Here is a 16,627-nt window from a genome sequence, read left to right on the forward strand (position 1 = left end):
ATTTCGCCTAGCAGGTAGGTCAAGGTCACAGCCCCCAGATACATCGTGAATGACGTCCGATTCGCATACTCTGCTCAAAGGAGAAAACTTGCATGGTTTATGTACACATGCATACAGCTAACAGCAGCGTAAAATACCTTCACGGTTGTTCCTAAATATATCTACAGTAGATAACATGGGAAGTGATATGTCGTAAGCAGCTTAACAAAAAGCACCGTCTGAGAGCAAAGAAGGCATCATGACTGTGTCAGATTGTATCCCATAGTCGAGGCACAGGTCCTGCAATAAAGTCCACACATAGTTTCCATTCCCCATGTTCGAGCACCATCTCCAGGCCACGGAACCGTCGATGACCCCCCAAAAGATCGGACCTCAGAAACGTTCCATCGAGCGGTTGCCATCCGAACACATCAAGATTCCTATGGAACTTCGCCAGTTCTAACCGATTCCGATTCGGACGCGTCTGGGAGATCCAATTAACCTCTACCTCAGTCAATGGACTATGCAGATACGTGAATATCTGCTGTAGGACCTCTCGCACGGTTATCGTGTCAAAATCGTGGATAACGAGAGGACCCCACCGTCCGGGAGACATCCAATACTGAAGGATGGGGTGTCTCGAGGTGCATGGAACATTACGGACAGTATCGGGCGTGAAGGCGGATGCGTGAAAGTCGGGTGATGCTACACCAAATGCTGTAGGATTGTTTACGAAGCGCGCGGTATTGGGAGGATGTACAATGTCCCAATGCAATGCAGGGAAATATATATACCCAGAGTAAGCCGCAAGGAAAGTGTAAAGTTGTTGGCGAAGCTGGTAGTGCAATGTGATTTCGCTCAGAGGTGGGGGAGTAGGTATTACGGGGGAAGGGGGTATGAAAGGCACAACTGGAGGCGTGCTGGGAGCTGGTGGGCTCACAGGAGCAGACGACTCCGGAATGACGGGATTAGGAGGAGTAAAAGGAGGAGTCCAGTCGGGTATCACTGGAGGAGAGGGATTGTCAAGATATTCGCGTGGGACCACCGGGGGCGTGGGATCGTATAAGCGCTGGCCCCAGTTATAGTTATAAGATGCTCCGGGAACAACAGGTGGCTGTAAGGCCGCAGCTGTGAACATCGCAGGTGAAGGTATCACAGCAGGATTACGAAGATGTTCACATATGGGACAAGAACAGAACCCAGTAGAACGATGGTTTGGCTCGTGATGCCTTGGGAAATCTGGCGTAATCTGATTACCATCATTGTTTAGAGGGCGCCGATCGTGACTGTGCCTATGTCGGCGTCGTCGATTCATGTTACGGTCGAGATATTCGTAACCAATTTCATACCGAAAGTTACGAGGGTTGTTGACGATGACTGGAGCGCTGACCCACGGCCAGTCATCTGGAGGTGAATCCTGCTGCATGTTGTAGACTTTGATCGGTGACAGCGAGAGTAAGCAGTGATCTGGGCGCCATGAAAGTCATGTTATATAGGGAATCGGGCCCTCGAAAGACGAAAGTCAGTACAAGACAGAAAGGGAACAAGCCCACGATAGCAGCATTTCTAAAGCAAGTAGTCCACCCCTGGAAACAGCTATACAAGCCTCGAGGACAACAAGCGGCGATTACTAGTCCATCCCATCCCATAACGGTACTGGAACGATTCCATCCACGACGGTTGTCGTCGCAAGGCCAAAGACGAGTACCTGTGACAGATATATACGGGCACAGCGCTTGTCAAGGATGTAGTAGTGCGCGCGCTATGCCTCATGGAAGTAGAAGGATAGGCATCGGCTTTTCCCCCAGAATTTGCAAAAAAGGACTAAATTTGTCTTGTCTTTTTCGAACCAACAGAACAAGAAAAATTAGGATGGTTCCGAAACATTCATCGACTGCTCTCGTTATCTACAACATATCAAGTGAAAAATGGTACACAAGTCATGGAATAGCGGCAAGAAATCATCGTCCAGCAGTGTTTTCCGTCGTATGAAAGCAAAGTTGTGTGAGTTGCATCCCAGTCACTAGTTATACAATATGCTAATATATGTTCCTAGCATTTCTACAAAAGCCTGCAAGGGCAGCCCCCCTCCAGAATGATTTAACCACAGACGAGTCAAGGTCCACCCAGCTAACGGCAGTGAGATTCAGAAAGTCTTCTGTGACCGATATTATGCCTACTTTCAACGTGAAGCTCCCCCCTTTCTGCAGCGGAGTCTCTTGACGTTTGTGATTACTTGGGACTGGACAATGACGAAGGCGGCGAGCAATTTCTCCAGAAAAGTCTCACACGCGTCAACCTTCCCGGGTCGGTTCAGGAAGAAATGCACGATATGATCAGGCTCAGTGTGCGGACCAGTGTCCGTCATCGCGTTTATCACCATGTTATGCCGGTAAGCTTGTGTATTCCATACCACGGCTCTTGGTCATTGCATCTTTCCAGGTGGTTACAGAATGCTTTGCGTTTTTCGGGGGACTTCTATGCACTTGCATCAGCGACAAGTTATGTCTTGACGGAACTACCTTGGGAGGTCTTATCGATATTATGATTAGACACCAACATAAAACGATCCTCATCTTTATGATACTGAAACAGAAATTCTTTTCAGATCGCCCCATCTTCTGAACTTCTCGCACAGGCCGTTGCAGAGATGAGCAGTGAGACAACTTTACATTTGTTCGAGTTCAAAGTCTGATATCTCGCATAGCGATCTTTGCAGTGAACAAGAAATTGGGTCTCCAATTCCCAGTACATGCCATAGTCTCTGACTTGTCACAGTTCTTCTATTACTGCTACACAGGTACGCTTTCATTTTTATACCGTTAAGTTTTCTAACTCGCAATGTCTCGTAGGAGATGAATTCATATCTCTAGGGAGCTTCGATCTGGCCACAACGGTCAGGTTTGACATCAAAACCGCTAACAACCTTACGACCACTTTTATGTTGTCATCTTGTACGTGGTACTCATGCACATGTATACAGTGCCCTCATAAATTTGTAGTTGCCTCCGATTTCTTCTCTATATTGTTAGAGGGGGGTTCTATTGCTATTCAGAGCCTACAGCAGAGTATTTACAGCCTTCGGGTGGTCCCCCACTTGTGATCACCAAGAGACCATAAAATTCGTGAATACAGATCCCCACGTGATCCCTACAAAAAAATGTCAGAACAAGGCGCAGGAAATAAACTACACGTATCTTTAATGCAATGCCTAACCTCTATCCACAATTTCACGATAGGCTCTGATAATAATGAACAAAAGTCATAGGATTATTTAACGCTATACTCACTAAGATTTTGCGTCAGCACAAGAATACTCGTCCCCAGGAGCCGCTGAAGATCCATATCAAGATCGACAAGCTCAGGTCTCCATTTTGTGGGAATACGGCATCCTCCACGAGCTTTTCAAATTCAGGGGTATGGTTACGACACCTGCGGTGCCGGGTAAGGTTAAGTAGAGCCATGTCGCCAAACACAAGCTTGACGGTCTGGTGTCGGCAGTGGGCAAGAAGATCTTGGGTCGGTCCGATGTCTTCAAACCCTTCCCAAAATAAGGTGCTGCAAGAACTTGTAGAAGCAGCGGCCTGAATACGCGGAATCCCTGTATTTGACTTGTGCAGTTTTGAGAGGATTTCTTTCCACTTGATGAGAACGGGAGCCAGGGCCGGAGAACAGTGGATGGTATAAACTTGGGTTGCGTCAGGAGGAACTGTCCCCCACACTGAGGAGCAAGGGCCGTAAAGGAAATCGCCCGTTATCAGCATCCATGGACGGCCGCCAAACTTGGGATGGGCGGGGCGGGGTCGTAAATAAAGCTTGATGACTGAGACTGTAAATTCCCCGTGTCATACGCAAGGCATTTGTGGAGCCGAGGAGCAGCATGCTTCCCACGCTAGATCATGGCGGCTCGTAGACAGCAAGCCCTGTGACGAGTACGGGCTCCACTCAAATTTTAGGGCGTGATATCCTGCCGCAGCGAGACCCCTAAGACATTCCGCCTACCACGACCTCATCAAGAAATGCATCAACTGCTGATCAGCTACCGAGTATATTGGCAAGCCATAATGATAGTCACCGTCACAGCACTGCCATGGTGCTCAGCTGAGGAACTTGGAGGGAAAATATACTGGTGATGACAATGTTTTTTTTCTAGTATGAATTCAGCTTCATGATAATGGATAATTATCTAATGGATGCCATGTTTTAGTTCACGATAACCATCGTCATCATCTCTGGCGACACGCGTCCCTGTCACCCTTCAGAGGAATCTCCTATGCGCTACCCCGCTCTTTCAGTCTTTACGTTCAGACATAACGACCTATCGCTCACCATTCAGATCATACACTTCTATGTCTAGACCCTCTCCCTTGAACGCAGTCAGACGCTGAATATTATACATAATTGCGTCTTTCCAATCCGGTCGGGCATTAGAGACCTCTAGCAACATTTTCACCTTCAATGCGGAGAGTTCGCAGTCTCGGCTCGACCGCCTGCCAGCGATACTCGATTAAATCTACCAAAGCGGAGTCGCAGGCGATGCAAGATTCCTCTGCAATAAAAACCCATTGGGTCTTGATCGTCAAAGACCTCATCTTTGGGAAACCATCGAACGCGATATGTTCAAAAAGCTGGTTCAAATTGTCCCAGCTTTTAAGATATCGTAGGTCGATCACGAGCTCCTCGGTCTCAGAAAAGACCGGGATAGGTAAGACACGGGATATAGGCCACCTAAACCTTGGATCCTGCGTTAGGATTAAACAAAACTTTTGCACCTGGAAACGGGATCGCTGTTGCATCATCTTCAATGCCATGCTGGTGTTTACATTGAAGACATAGGAAGGAAGAGTGAGAGCGTCAAGTGACGGACAAGTCAGATACTTGATGATGCAGGAATTTCGCAGATGAAGGGAACGCATGGTAGGAAGAGTCACGATACTAGTATTCACGTTATTCCAAACCATGTCCGTAGTCTGGTCCTCGAATACTTCAATCCTTCGACAAAGTGCCAATGCGTCTATGCACTTGTCGACGGTCCCGGACTTTCGCAGGTCCAGGACTAAATGAGTCAACTGGGCCCAAGGCAGCTGAATACTGACCGGCCAGAAGATTTGATGTGGGACGGACAATCGCAAGGTCCTCAGCCGAGGCGCCTCCCTAAACACATTACACGCTTCTGTAATGGTAGAGTTGCTATACATCGGCCCCGTAAAGCCCAGGCTCAACGAAATCAACTGGAATGGCTGCGGACGAACAAGCTCGGAGAAAGAAGATACTATGGCGTCGGGTTTGGCATGGATAAAACTGGCACTTTTCCACCGGGAAATATGGGGCAAGAGACACTCAACAAGCGGCTTGTGGCTTCCGCAGAGATAATCAAAATCCACGGCAAAAGCCAGACCGGCACAACCGGACCTTTGAAGAACGCTGCTTAAGAGCGCTATGCTAGCCGTCTCTTTATAAAATGACAGACGAGGCACCCAGAAAGACGTCCATAGCGCTGGACATGACCAGGCAGCTTGACGCCAGATTCGACAGACTCTGCCTAGGGTCCATGCTCCGCCAATAAAGACGTTGAACGGCTGCTCGATGGCTAAGGTGAATATCTCAAACAACAGTTCTAGTGGCAACCTGTGCACGGGTGGCAATGGACGTGCCGCGCCCGCTCTAGATTCTTCGTTGGTCGCAGGCGGGGCAGGAGGCAGTAAAGTGGCTAATGAATCGTCGCTGATACAACGCTTCTTGGTCAAGGGGCTCGATGCTGGGCTAGTGATGAGCACCTAGAATGAAGACGCGGAAGTGAATGGATAACGCCACTGAGACTTCGATCGTGGGTGTACACACCATCAGCCGAGGTTCAAGTTAATGATAATCTTTTGGGTGCTTAGTCAAGCAGCACTTTGTGCTGATAGAAATTCAAGGCTGCAGATTCAATAGCGAGCATTGGGTGAAAGTTGAGAACAAGTAACAAAAGGACCCCCTAATCATCCCCACACAGGTCGGAACGCAAAGTTTACCCGGGTCCCATAATTTCTCACGGACCTTTGTTAGGCAATTGGCGCCGATGATGCAAAGATTTCTCCAAATCTGTCCGATTGTGGCGGTTCTTCGCCAAAGGTGTCATCTAGCTCGTTCCCATATTACACGAAGGAATTTGCAAGGAATTTCTGGATTTTTCAACTTTACGTCGATTACGGTGAAAATGGCGTGTATTACTACAAAATATGGACTTCTAATACCTCAGTCCGTCAGTTCGGTATCTTGCTACATAACTTGAAAGACGAACCTTCAATTTCAAGCAGTAGACAAAAGTGGCGGACCAGAACTAGCATTTGACCGACCGCCACTTGGATCCTAGAGATGAGTCTCACGTACGCCAGCAGGCACCGTTCATAGCAGCAGCTTCTGTCTCGCTGACAAAGAGTCGGTCAAAAATCCGGGCAAGAGCGTAGATAACGTCCTCGAATTTTGACGTAAAGAGGACACCATGGCCGACGACCATTCTGCTACAGGATGACAAGTGTATCATAACCCACTTCGACAAACCTCCCCCCTGATGGCCAAATAAGTTCTGAAACAAAACCCAAAAAAGGTCTACCGATGTGGTAGGGCACTGCGCTGCGGCGCGTTCGTGCAACCGAATCGGTAACACCCCGGGAATCGTAATGGAGATATGTTTTCCCCGTCATTGCAGCAGTGTGGGAGATGAGTTGGTAGTAAAACGTCGGGGCCGTCAGGAAAATGAAAAGAGATCACGACAAGTGCACTGTTTCCCCCGTTATCCAGAGAAAATTTTATGGGCCGTGATGTCAGGGATTTCCACTTGCAGATCTGAACGTTCAGGGCTCTCTAAATTTATGCTCAGTCAGAGGCACGGAGAGCCTCCAAGTTATTAATGAATTGACGTATTCACTTGCCTGACTAGGACCATGCACGGCATCTGACCTATCCTTCCCTAAACCAGAACCAGAACATCGTCGAGGGCATGCCTGGCGAAACAGCGTTCTGATGTATACCAATAGTTTCAATTGCGACGGCAAATTTTGAAGATATTGCATTGCTCTTACATGTAACGAGTCGGAACAGCCATCAAGACCTGCCAGTCGGTTAGAGACAAATGGAAAAACCCCTTCGTTCGGAGTCCTTGTAGTCGATCTAAGGCAGATTTCCTAAGATTTTAGGTAATAAGCTCGTCTTGACAAGATGCTTGTCGTATGTTTGAAAGCCCTAGAGATGAGATCCAAGTCGCATAGGAAAAGACGGTTCCCAGGTCATGTGAGGGTCCGGGCGAGGGCAGCTCTAGGTAAGGAACTTGAGCAAGTCAGAGATATCGTCGATGAAACCCTGGTTCTGGAAACCTGTGTGCTGTGCTCGATGGAACTATTAGCACTGTCAAGCGCGGCGATGAGGCTCGGGGCTAGGGTAGAATCTCCACCCATTGACAGTATTACTGGCCTGAACGGAGATGAACAGTATTGAGAAACAATTTACCTTGCGACCAGCTCTAGCTCCGCAGCAAGCTACCAGATGGTAGTTCGTTTCCAGTTTCAGGGCGCTACTGCCGCTAGAGTACCGCGTTAAAGCGCAACACTGCTGGCAGCTGCATGATAGGCAAAGAAAGCTGTATTTCATGTATCCATCTCAAGCTAGCCAGCCTCGAAGAAGCTCACCGAATTCAAAGACAGTAGGAGCCCACGGCCTCCGTTTGGCGCTAATGGTCCCGCTACCCAGCGTCCAGTCACGACGGGCTAAGATTTGTGAAAATCAAAAGGAGTAGCCACGCCCTCCGTAAGGCCGACAACATCCCGTCGGGCTCGGGTTTACCGCTTTTGGGTTTTTTAACCCGCGACATATACGGGGGTTTTCTGCACCCCATTTCCTCGCTTGACAGGTTCTCATTCAAGAAACAGCTTGTTAGGTTCCGAAGTTTTGGCAGTTTAATCATCTTCTTTAAGGAAACACACCCTTCATCGGAGGCAGTTCCATGAATTCGGATTTTGGACAGTTTATGGTTACAGTTACTATGTGCTAGTTGGATCATAAAGCAAAAGCGAGTCCTACCCTGAGTGTTTTATGTACAGAACGAAGATATCAAAGCGTAGGAGACAAGTTAGGAGTACAAAAAAGATAGTAGGTGTGATCGGGTAGGGTATATATAGCGTATTCGACACAGCAGGATATAAAGCGAGGTTAAAAGATACAGACCTTAGGGACATCAAATGGAAAACAGATGTAAACGATGAGAATAAGAATTATATTGGACGTGCTAGATATTCATCTGCTTCTGGGTCCAATAAGTCGATTGGGGACGTGAATGTCATGATCTAGACAAGAGGATAGTCGTTTAGACAGGTGATAGATAGATGAAGAATAGCCAGCGACGCACGTATGGATGGACGGCTTGCCCGGGGGCACTCGTCGAAGCCTCCTCTTCCAGAGAAGTCGCTGCCATGGGCTGCATACGTGCTTTGCTGCTCTGCGATGTACCCGGACGCAAGTCCCACGTCACGTCCGAGCGCTCTTCGCCTCTGTGGTATTCGGATGTATCAGGTTCGTGGTCAATGTCAGAGTCGGGCGACGTCACGTCTATGTCTTCTGAAAACTGTCGATGATGGTGATGTGGTGGTAGATGCGGGCAGTACAGTGAGTGTTGGGTGTCATTGGGAAAGTTGTAGATTTGGGGGTAAGCATCATCCCCGACTTTGGGAGATGATGGATCTTGAAACTGATAACGAGGTAATGAGCCGGAGGGCATGGTGAATAGAGGTGCTGCTTGTGGCAGTGGTGGTGAAATATTCTTAGACATGTAACCAGATTCGCGGGTAATAGATCGGGGGAAGAATATCTAACTTGGAAATCAGCCTCACTTGAAATTTTTGTTATGTCGTTTGAACGTACCAGTAGTGTGATCGCGGAAGAAACGAAGCATCCAATTCCTCCAATCATGATCAAGAAGTCTTTCAGAAATCGATGTTCATCAGTCATATCGATCAAATAGCCAAAGCCTTACCTGGCCAAAATCTAACAAGAAAGGCTGAGTAGGTATTAATAGTATCGAACACGGGACACTTACGGACTGCTGAGGACCGGATATGGCCCGGCGATACCATCAGCGCCTACGACAAGAAGAGGGATATTGAACAAGAAGCGGAAAATGACCCGAATGATCTATTTCGTCCAAGGTAAGCAATAACCTCACATAGATGACTCAGACGCACATTCAGATAATAAAAGGTGGCCAATCTGATGACGACGTCTGGCTCAGCACCTTCAAGTTTTACATGACGAATAAAAGCCGGGAAACGAGCAAGAACGTAGACAAAACATAATGTCGTCAAGGACCCTGCAGAAGATCCACTGAGAAAAATCCAGGCCATGCACTAGAATCAGACGTGCAGTTAGGTGAGTGAGCTCCAAAAATGTGGGAATATGGATGACAAGCATACAGAATCCAAGTCATTCCTCTGTACAAGGGCGGCGAGGGGCATTCCGATAATAGCTATCATACTCCCTTCAAACAAGGTGCCAAAAGGCTGGTAAGCAATGGCAAATATAGAAAGAACGAGATGTAGAATTACCGAGATACCACAAGCGGAATTCCCAGCTATGAAACCAATTGCGCTTGCTGGGACCTTGATGAAGGAGAAAGAGCCAGAAGGTTAATTCTGTTGGAATTCAATCATCAGGGATGGGATTGATATGGAAGCAGAGAATGTTCTAGCCTTCAAGATGAGTGACGCTGGGAAACGGGAGTTGACATATCAATCAGTTGTGACCGCGGAGATGCAACAGAAAGATACGGACAGCTCGAAAGCCCAGGCAAAGCTCAGGATGAAGTAGAGTGGGAGGACCCATCGGAGATGGTTCTGGCTCCAGACAGTGAGTGGCCGAGGTAACACTGAGAGTAGCCGGTCAATAGAGCAAAGACATCGAACAGCGGAATACTCACCAGTATCCAGTATTGTCATATATCCTATGAACGGCTGCTGAGTGCTGTAACCAGATAATAGGACAGAACACGCACCTTCCCGGAATTTCAGGATCGTCAATGCAACACTGAACACCACAAGGAGAGGCACGGTAGCGATGTAGGAGTATCTAGATAAAAATCATGAGAAGAACGCGAACAATGCCGAAGGGTTATTCACGTCATGACCCGTTTGAAAGCGCCAGGCTGTCGACCAGAAGACCATTTCAAACATTGAAACCTATCGTAGGACCACAAGTGAAGAGTCATGAAAGCTTGAAACTGCAGATACGATGAGCAACGCCTCGTCTCGCTGCAACCCAAAACGGTGCGCTCACGGTACAAGCCAGGATGGCCCACAGAAGATAGGCCGGTGGCGATCCAACACTCATGAAATGTCGCGAAAAGAGACTGAAAATGACGTGAAAGAGGCCAGTTTTGAAAGAAATCAAGAAAGAACGAAAAGCAAGTGGAAGAGACCCTGCATCCACGAAAGGTTATGATATTCAGCAAAGCTTGTCGCTGTTGTCCCTGTTCGGTGTTGCCCGGCCCAAGGCACCGGAATTGGAAATTCGAACCCAAGGCAGCCAAGCTGGCTTCGATCACGTCTACCAACGTATCTGCCGCACCAAAATACCCGTTCATTGCCCTCCGCTTCTCTTGTAGTACAGCCTTGCATTTTACTTTCTGCATCCATGTTCTCAGTCACAGGCAGTAGAACGCTGTTGGTTGCAAGAGCGCCTTGGAAACCATCGTATTCTTTCTATTCACGAATTTCATCTTTAGATCGCCGACTGCGATCCGGTCAGAGATGCTTGAATACTTACCCTCAAGTTGTCCGTCCTCCCTCGGAAATAGTTCATCCCCCCCCCAGAACGGGAGTCGACATTTTAATGTACCTGATTCACCCCAGAAACACTAAAACAATAAGGTGATGCTCCACTTTTAATGCTTGACTCGGACCTTACTGCCAAATGCCACATCATTCATTCCACGGTACATAGATCCAAATGTTGAATCAGTTTTCTATGTTGGCGGAATACAAGCCCGACCAACACCCGAGTGTAAACTGACTGGGGTTAACAAAAATGCGAGCCGAAGTCATTCCGAAAGTCGGAGCTGGTCCACAAATGTCCCATGATCCCACGGGGTACAATACAACGGACCGCCCAAGAATGAATAGCGGAAAATACGCTCTTTCAGGTGACCCAAAGGGAGATGGAGGGGACGGAGGAGTATTAGATTAGAATTAGAACAACCCAGTCTCCAGATTGGATAGGATTACAAAATTACAGAACACATCCCTTGATTCCCTGTGGCGTATTTTTAATCTATTGTGGACGAGGTCCCCGTTCGGAAGCAGTCAATGCCTCTTCCGCGACAGCAGCATTCTGACCACCATATAACGCAGAAACAAGCCAACAAATGACGTAGTCCACTCGGAATGGACTAAGTCTCCCACCGCTGATCCAAAGATAATTGATGCGACACTAGGTCATCAATTTACGCCCCCAAGTCCAAGTCCAAAAGCCTCAGCCGCCAGTCTGCATTACGTCCCAACTCAGGCTTGGGTACGGAATCAACAGGGTTCAGCCATTTTGCTTTCTCGACTTGCTCCATTCGCGTAGCCCAAGAATCTGTCGCCGATTCACCCCCCTCTGCGGGCTTCTTCCAGATGTCCTCTACTGTCTCTTGAAGCTCCCGCTCGAACGCATCGATCTCCTTCTGAAGATTGGAACCCTCTTCACGATGGTCGGGTGTGAACTCGAAAAGGTGCGGAATAAGGCTTCGGGCTTCATCTGTAACAATAGATAACCATCAGCACCTCTCTCCGATGGCAACTCGCCACAAACCTCGGGTGCTGGTAAACTTTACAACGAGCTTAGCCACAGACTTGAAAAGATACTCTTCCTCATCCACTGTCCCCTTCCTACCCGACCCCACCTTCCTCTCTTGCTTCCTCTTGGACCGGGAACTTTGCCTATAAATGGTCCACATCAACCATCCAGTAAATACAAAGATTGCTTGAAAACGCACTTGGATGACCGGGATGTGGCTGACGGAGCTGCCGTATACCGGGTGAAGGCGGTATAGGGCATCGATACGTCAGTCATCACATCCACATTATGTAAGGCCGTGTCTTCAACGCCAAAGAATGCATCTATCGAAACGATCAAGAAAAACTTCATGAAAAGCGGGGAAGCGAACGGCTTACCTGGTGCTTCCACCTTCTTGATGCGCAGCTCCTGTAGTCTAGAGAACTGCTTACGCAGTTGTTCCCGCATTTCGTTCACGTCCTCCTTGATTTGGTATCGGCTTTCTAGAGCACCGGGATAGATGACATCAGCCAAGAGGTCAGGCCTATGGTGAAGCGTCATCTAGAAATTTGTATAAACTTAATATCCGAATGGAAATGGAAAGATGATCCCTTGACGCACAATTCGGCGGGCTTCAGCAAATTCATTGCCTTGAACAAGTGTAATCACCGTCTCTCGAGTGTCTTTAGCGTAGTCGAGAATTACACGTGCAGCTTCCAGGTAACGTTTCTTCGATGTCAAATCCTCTTCACTGGAGCATTAGCAAGAGAGCAGTGTCAGATAGTCAGCGCGCATACCGCCAACACGATATCCCATCGCAACAAGGTCCTCTTCAGGCATTTCTGTCCGAACAGCCAGGTCAAAAAGACATTGCCACTCCAACACCTTTTCGTACGCCACCAACGCCTTAGAAAGCGCCCCAGATTCTACAAATACTATAATAGATTGGTCAGCCTTTAGCCGTCCAGGAAGATTCCAAGCCACTTACCTGACGCAGCCTGTCTAAACTCTCTTCTTTCAAACAACCAATCACCATACACAGACAAAACAGTCTAAAATGATTTGAATCCAGAAAATATGGAATGTAATTAAGAGTGGGCACTTACGTTGTGCCGCTCTGTCCCCTTCCATATCGACAGTGCAGTCTCATACAGTTGATGTAGCTCGATATAAGCTACTGCTTCATCAAAGTGATCATCTCCTAAAGCCGCATCAGGGAAGCAGAATTCAAACTTCGTGGCGCTTACCAGCGAGGCCTAGATTCCTTAAAGCACTCTCGTATCTCTTCAGGTGATCATCGATCCGGAACTTTTGCATATATCTCCCCAGCGCGCGCAGCTCGCGGAGGAAAGGAAGGTACTCCCTGGGGTCCTACGCCCATCGCCACATCAATGAGGAACGTCATACCCAGCAAAAAGAAGAAACAAACCTTCTGGGAGTGTTGTGCAATCATCAACACCAATGAGAAATCATACATTCCCAAAGCGGTATCAAACAGCTTATCGGCATCCACTAGGAAGATGATGTACTTGACTGCATCTTCTACCAACTCCGGGTTCGCATCTAAAATGGACACATAATATGGATGAGACTAGACTATGATGACGATAAATTGAAGTACGTACCCCGCAAGCGCAGTAGCAACCCCAGCCCTGATTCATGGTCCGGAGGGGTCTTCACAACGTGAGCAGTCAATATGGAATTGACATATCCAGTCAGATTTCTCTTCTCCAACTCGTCCCGTACGATATCACATATTCTGGCGATAGCTTCCGGAGGTTGGGAAGAACGGCTGGAGATCCGGGTTAGCTAAAAGCGATATACAGAACGGATACGTACCCAATATTTGTCAGAAAGAGATTAATATGATCAACTTCTTTCACATCCTCAACAAACGTGGCAACGTTATCCAAAAACTTCTTCTGGTCATGTTGTACGATGACGCTAAGATCGATCCTATGCTTCCTACAAGCCATGAACGCCTTGCGATACTTTTGGCTAAAAGAGTAATTAAGTCTTCGAGCACCAAGAAGATAAGAAAGAACTCACTTATTCAAATCCTGCTTAATTACCTCCATGACCAAGGGTCGCGGATTTATTGTCTCTAAGTTTCCTCTAGGCATCTGCAGAACGAGGCCCATTGCACTGGGCACTGGAACAACGATTCGTGAACCCCTCTCGACACGCCGTTTCTTCCAAGTGCCTTTGAGCGCCTCTCTGTCGTTCTCATTCTCCGCTTTGATATACAAGAATAGCGATTTAATATCTGCGAAAACGGCTTCATGGTTCCCCGTAGTAAATATCAAGAACCCAGAAGCGAGTGTAAAAGACGTCGCATTTGAGGCGATTAGTGCACTTGAGTTATCCTTCCCGCTGATGTACATCTTCCCAGATTCTGTTAATCCCAGATACAAGAAGCCGCCTTCTGAGTCATCAACGACGATGCGTTCTGAGACCAGGCAAAACGAAGGGAAGCTGCAGATGAACGATGAACTATCAGCCCGGACTGAGATTAAAATCAGAAGCGCAAGCTCAGCGGGAAGTACTCTTGAATGAAATTACGGAGAGACCAACCATTAAACAATTGTCCCCCTGATGACTGCCATATAACTCCTTGGTCCACAGGCAGTAGACGGCCATTTCGGGATGGCATCAACATAGATTGTTCTGCCCCTCCCTCGATCTCAATGGTTGTGATGATATCCGACCCATCACCGTTATCAGACCCAAGGAGAAGAAGGACGCCATCGCTCCGTAGTACAATCTGTCTATACGATCCAGGTTCTGCACTGGGGGAGGTCCGGCACGCAACCCTCTTCGGGTCCATGATCTTCCCTCTTCCAGGCGTCAGTCTTGTTGAGAGATCCCAAACTTCCACATATCCCGTCTCCCAGAGAACAGCTAACGTGTCTGATCCGTGGGCGAAACCTGTATGGATAGGAATGCGGGGTACCTGGGAAAGTTCAGGCAGCACGGCAAGTTGACATGAGGACATCGGCGGAGGGACATTTTGTGTCCTGAATGGCGTTAGCAAGACGTTGGCTGTAGAAAGGTCATTAGAGGCGTGTGAACGCAGCTTTCAATATATTATCTTACATCCATCAATCACTGCAACGGAACCTGTATCCAGAGGAGGAACTGTTGGAGAAGAAGACGTAATCCAAGCATAGGTCCGTCGGATGACCTGGGCTACAAAATTACTTCTGTCGGAAAGCTACAACATTTTCCAAATACGCGAAACCTCACATTTTGTCGTTAAGATTAATGTGAGCGCACTCTCAGGATGCCATTCCACTGATGTGAAACAGCCAGGCCGTGAAGCATTTGAAGGCGCTACAATGTCCTGTTTGAGATACCTAAAGCGGTGGCAATCAATCACACGACATTATACCCTTAGGGCCTTACCAATGATAATTTCCTACCGTCCAGAGCTGTACTTTATGTAGAAATGAGCAAGGATGCACGGAATGCACAACAAATTTTCCCATACCGATGTCTCCCTCCTTCCTCGTAATCCATAGCGCCAGTATATTTGAATCCGAGCTCCATCTGAGCTCCCTAACCTTATAGCCCCACATTAAGTCTTCTGATTTAGACGTATCGTTTACACTCGGATCACCGACTCTAATACCAAACTCTCCGTGGCGGAGGCCGTTGCGCTCAAAGAAGACAACATCGTGACGTCCGGCTTTACCAATTCCACCGCCTTCAAACCCGAATCGCTGTGTCGCCGCGATCAGATTCCCAGATGGTCTCCACGAAAGCGTATGTTCAAGGCCAGCGACAGGCTCGGAGGTGGTTTGCAATGCTGCTTGACGGTCATACACGCGGAGTACGCGACGTTTAGTTTGATCCGCAGACAGAGAAGACACAGAGAAGAAGGCACCATCACCGCGCCAGCTGATGCGAGGGAGAGTGTCGTCGTCGGGGCTGATGCCGATATTTACATTGGAAGGCGCCTGAGCGGCACCTTTGCCCGCCGAGCCGTGAAACTGTGTCTGTTTAGAACCCCAGCCGACGTTGATTGGAGCATCTACACATGCATTAGACATCTTTGAAACATCTAAATAGATCAGAACGAACCTTCGCCAAAATCAGCGGGATGCAAGGATGTTTCAGACAGAACATCAAATGTTGAAGTCATCAATATTAATTTGTTGTCCCCTGGTCATGAATGAGCACCTAGACCGGTCGGGTGCCGCGAGTAAATACCGGTGACAAGCACAAGAGAAGAATCATCTGGGCTCCATGACGCGGCGAAAATTCCTCCATCAACTGTACCAACAACATCGTCCTAAAATGTTGTATTAGCCATATATCAACTGATATAACGTATCTCGGACGCACTATCTGCGATTCATTATCTTCTATGGGTACGGTTGCGATATCCCCACTGCGAAGAACTACGACAAGCTGTTGACTGTCCAGAAGTACTCGAAAGGAAACAACTTGAAGTTGTGATGTATAATCTGACAACGCAGTGGTATTCAATTTATAAAAACAAGTGGCCTAAAGTCACATTCAGTCAACCTGATACATTTCCATGCATAGACAACCACCTTTTCGTCCGATATCGTCTTCCATATCGTCACCTCAACATCTGCATCTGCATTACAGCGTTCAGTCGCTATATATGTGATATTTCGGTCAAGATCGATGGTCGTGCACGAAATGCTTGCTGATTCCAATGTCAATGTACAAGATGTCGACGCGACAAGGGACAGATTCCGCATTATAGAAAATACAGTAGAATAGTGGGCAGGAAGAAGAATATAAAAGGAAAAAAGGATCGGACGCATGTTTGGCAACATCCATCAGGACAAATAGCCTCGGACCGTTTACTTTGACGCTTTCTATCTCTCGTGTA

General features: G+C 47.8%; 5 protein-coding genes across 5 annotated transcripts; all 5 read right to left on the reverse strand.

Moving 5' to 3' along the window:
- Nucleotides 1-189: 189 nt before the first annotated feature.
- Nucleotides 190-1,490, reverse strand: BT62DRAFT_612267 (uncharacterized protein). Its single transcript, XM_043181602.1, has 2 exons — nucleotides 1,329-1,490; nucleotides 190-1,271 (listed from the first exon to the last, which is right to left on the reverse strand). The coding sequence occupies exons 1-2, from the start codon at nucleotides 1,403-1,405 to the stop codon at nucleotides 248-250; spliced, it is 1,101 nt and encodes a 366-aa protein (XP_043043376.1). The 5' UTR covers nucleotides 1,406-1,490; the 3' UTR covers nucleotides 190-247.
- A 1,526-nt stretch (nucleotides 1,491-3,016) lies between these two features.
- BT62DRAFT_928634 (uncharacterized protein) lies at nucleotides 3,017-3,886 on the reverse strand. The gene is made up of 2 exons (XM_043185552.1): nucleotides 3,270-3,886; nucleotides 3,017-3,221 (listed from the first exon to the last, which is right to left on the reverse strand). Exon 1 carries the CDS (start codon nucleotides 3,741-3,743, stop codon nucleotides 3,282-3,284), a length of 462 nt encoding a protein of 153 aa, XP_043043377.1. The 5' UTR covers nucleotides 3,744-3,886; the 3' UTR covers nucleotides 3,017-3,221; nucleotides 3,270-3,281.
- A 222-nt stretch (nucleotides 3,887-4,108) lies between these two features.
- On the reverse strand, nucleotides 4,109-5,946 carry BT62DRAFT_928635 (uncharacterized protein). The gene is made up of 2 exons (XM_043185553.1): nucleotides 5,821-5,946; nucleotides 4,109-5,756 (listed from the first exon to the last, which is right to left on the reverse strand). Exons 1-2 carry the CDS (start codon nucleotides 5,821-5,823, stop codon nucleotides 4,407-4,409), a joined length of 1,353 nt encoding a protein of 450 aa, XP_043043378.1. The 5' UTR covers nucleotides 5,824-5,946; the 3' UTR covers nucleotides 4,109-4,406.
- A 2,005-nt stretch (nucleotides 5,947-7,951) lies between these two features.
- On the reverse strand, nucleotides 7,952-10,444 carry BT62DRAFT_1073290 (uncharacterized protein). The gene is made up of 14 exons (XM_043178926.1): nucleotides 10,282-10,444; nucleotides 10,125-10,225; nucleotides 10,001-10,074; nucleotides 9,926-9,949; nucleotides 9,781-9,874; nucleotides 9,699-9,715; nucleotides 9,555-9,641; nucleotides 9,423-9,487; nucleotides 9,195-9,356; nucleotides 9,050-9,144; nucleotides 8,987-8,997; nucleotides 8,875-8,933; nucleotides 8,363-8,821; nucleotides 7,952-8,300 (listed from the first exon to the last, which is right to left on the reverse strand). Exons 1-14 carry the CDS (start codon nucleotides 10,333-10,335, stop codon nucleotides 8,229-8,231), a joined length of 1,374 nt encoding a protein of 457 aa, XP_043043379.1. The 5' UTR covers nucleotides 10,336-10,444; the 3' UTR covers nucleotides 7,952-8,228.
- A 717-nt stretch (nucleotides 10,445-11,161) lies between these two features.
- On the reverse strand, nucleotides 11,162-16,529 carry BT62DRAFT_928638 (Elongator complex protein 1). The gene is made up of 22 exons (XM_043185554.1): nucleotides 16,320-16,529; nucleotides 16,108-16,269; nucleotides 15,973-16,054; nucleotides 15,844-15,924; nucleotides 15,251-15,793; nucleotides 15,166-15,196; nucleotides 15,007-15,116; nucleotides 14,857-14,949; nucleotides 14,335-14,802; nucleotides 13,810-14,266; nucleotides 13,600-13,758; nucleotides 13,386-13,552; nucleotides 13,190-13,323; nucleotides 13,008-13,131; nucleotides 12,867-12,961; nucleotides 12,749-12,812; nucleotides 12,558-12,695; nucleotides 12,382-12,506; nucleotides 12,159-12,321; nucleotides 11,981-12,104; nucleotides 11,797-11,924; nucleotides 11,162-11,742 (listed from the first exon to the last, which is right to left on the reverse strand). The coding sequence occupies exons 1-22, from the start codon at nucleotides 16,491-16,493 to the stop codon at nucleotides 11,447-11,449; spliced, it is 3,918 nt and encodes a 1,305-aa protein (XP_043043380.1). The 5' UTR covers nucleotides 16,494-16,529; the 3' UTR covers nucleotides 11,162-11,446.
- Nucleotides 16,530-16,627: the final 98 nt, after the last annotated feature.

The sequence above is a fragment of the Guyanagaster necrorhizus genome (genome assembly GCF_019112545.1).
Source record: "Guyanagaster necrorhizus MCA 3950 unplaced genomic scaffold BT62scaffold_5, whole genome shotgun sequence".
NCBI classification, from domain to species: domain Eukaryota; kingdom Fungi; phylum Basidiomycota; class Agaricomycetes; order Agaricales; family Physalacriaceae; genus Guyanagaster; species Guyanagaster necrorhizus.

Excerpts from the sequence above, each read along its gene's own strand:
- BT62DRAFT_612267 (XM_043181602.1), bottom strand. The coding sequence starts at position 1,405 with ATGCAGCAGGATTCACCTCCAGATGACTGGCCGTGGGTCAGCGCTCCA. Across the intron at positions 1,272-1,328 it reads AACAACCCTCGTAACTTTCG|GCACAGTCACGATCGGCGCC; the intron begins GTATGAAATTGG and ends ACGCCGACATAG.
- BT62DRAFT_928634 (XM_043185552.1), bottom strand. The coding sequence starts at position 3,743 with ATGCTGATAACGGGCGATTTCCTTTACGGCCCTTGCTCCTCAGTGTGG.
- BT62DRAFT_1073290 (XM_043178926.1), bottom strand. The coding sequence starts at position 10,335 with ATGAGTGTTGGATCGCCACCGGCCTATCTTCTGTGGGCCATCCTGGCT. Across the intron at positions 9,950-10,000 it reads GATCCTGAAATTCCGGGAAG|GATATATGACAATACTGGAT; the intron begins GTGCGTGTTCTG and ends AGCCGTTCATAG. Across the intron at positions 8,822-8,874 it reads CTTCCGCGATCACACTACTG|ATATTCTTCCCCCGATCTAT; the intron begins GTACGTTCAAAC and ends TTTCCAAGTTAG.
- BT62DRAFT_928638 (XM_043185554.1), bottom strand. The coding sequence starts at position 16,493 with ATGCGGAATCTGTCCCTTGTCGCGTCGACATCTTGTACATTGACATTG. Across the intron at positions 15,794-15,843 it reads TCCCGCTGATTTTGGCGAAG|ATGCTCCAATCAACGTCGGC; the intron begins GTTCGTTCTGAT and ends ATGCATGTGTAG. Across the intron at positions 11,743-11,796 it reads AAAGTTTACCAGCACCCGAG|ATGAAGCCCGAAGCCTTATT; the intron begins GTTTGTGGCGAG and ends CTATTGTTACAG.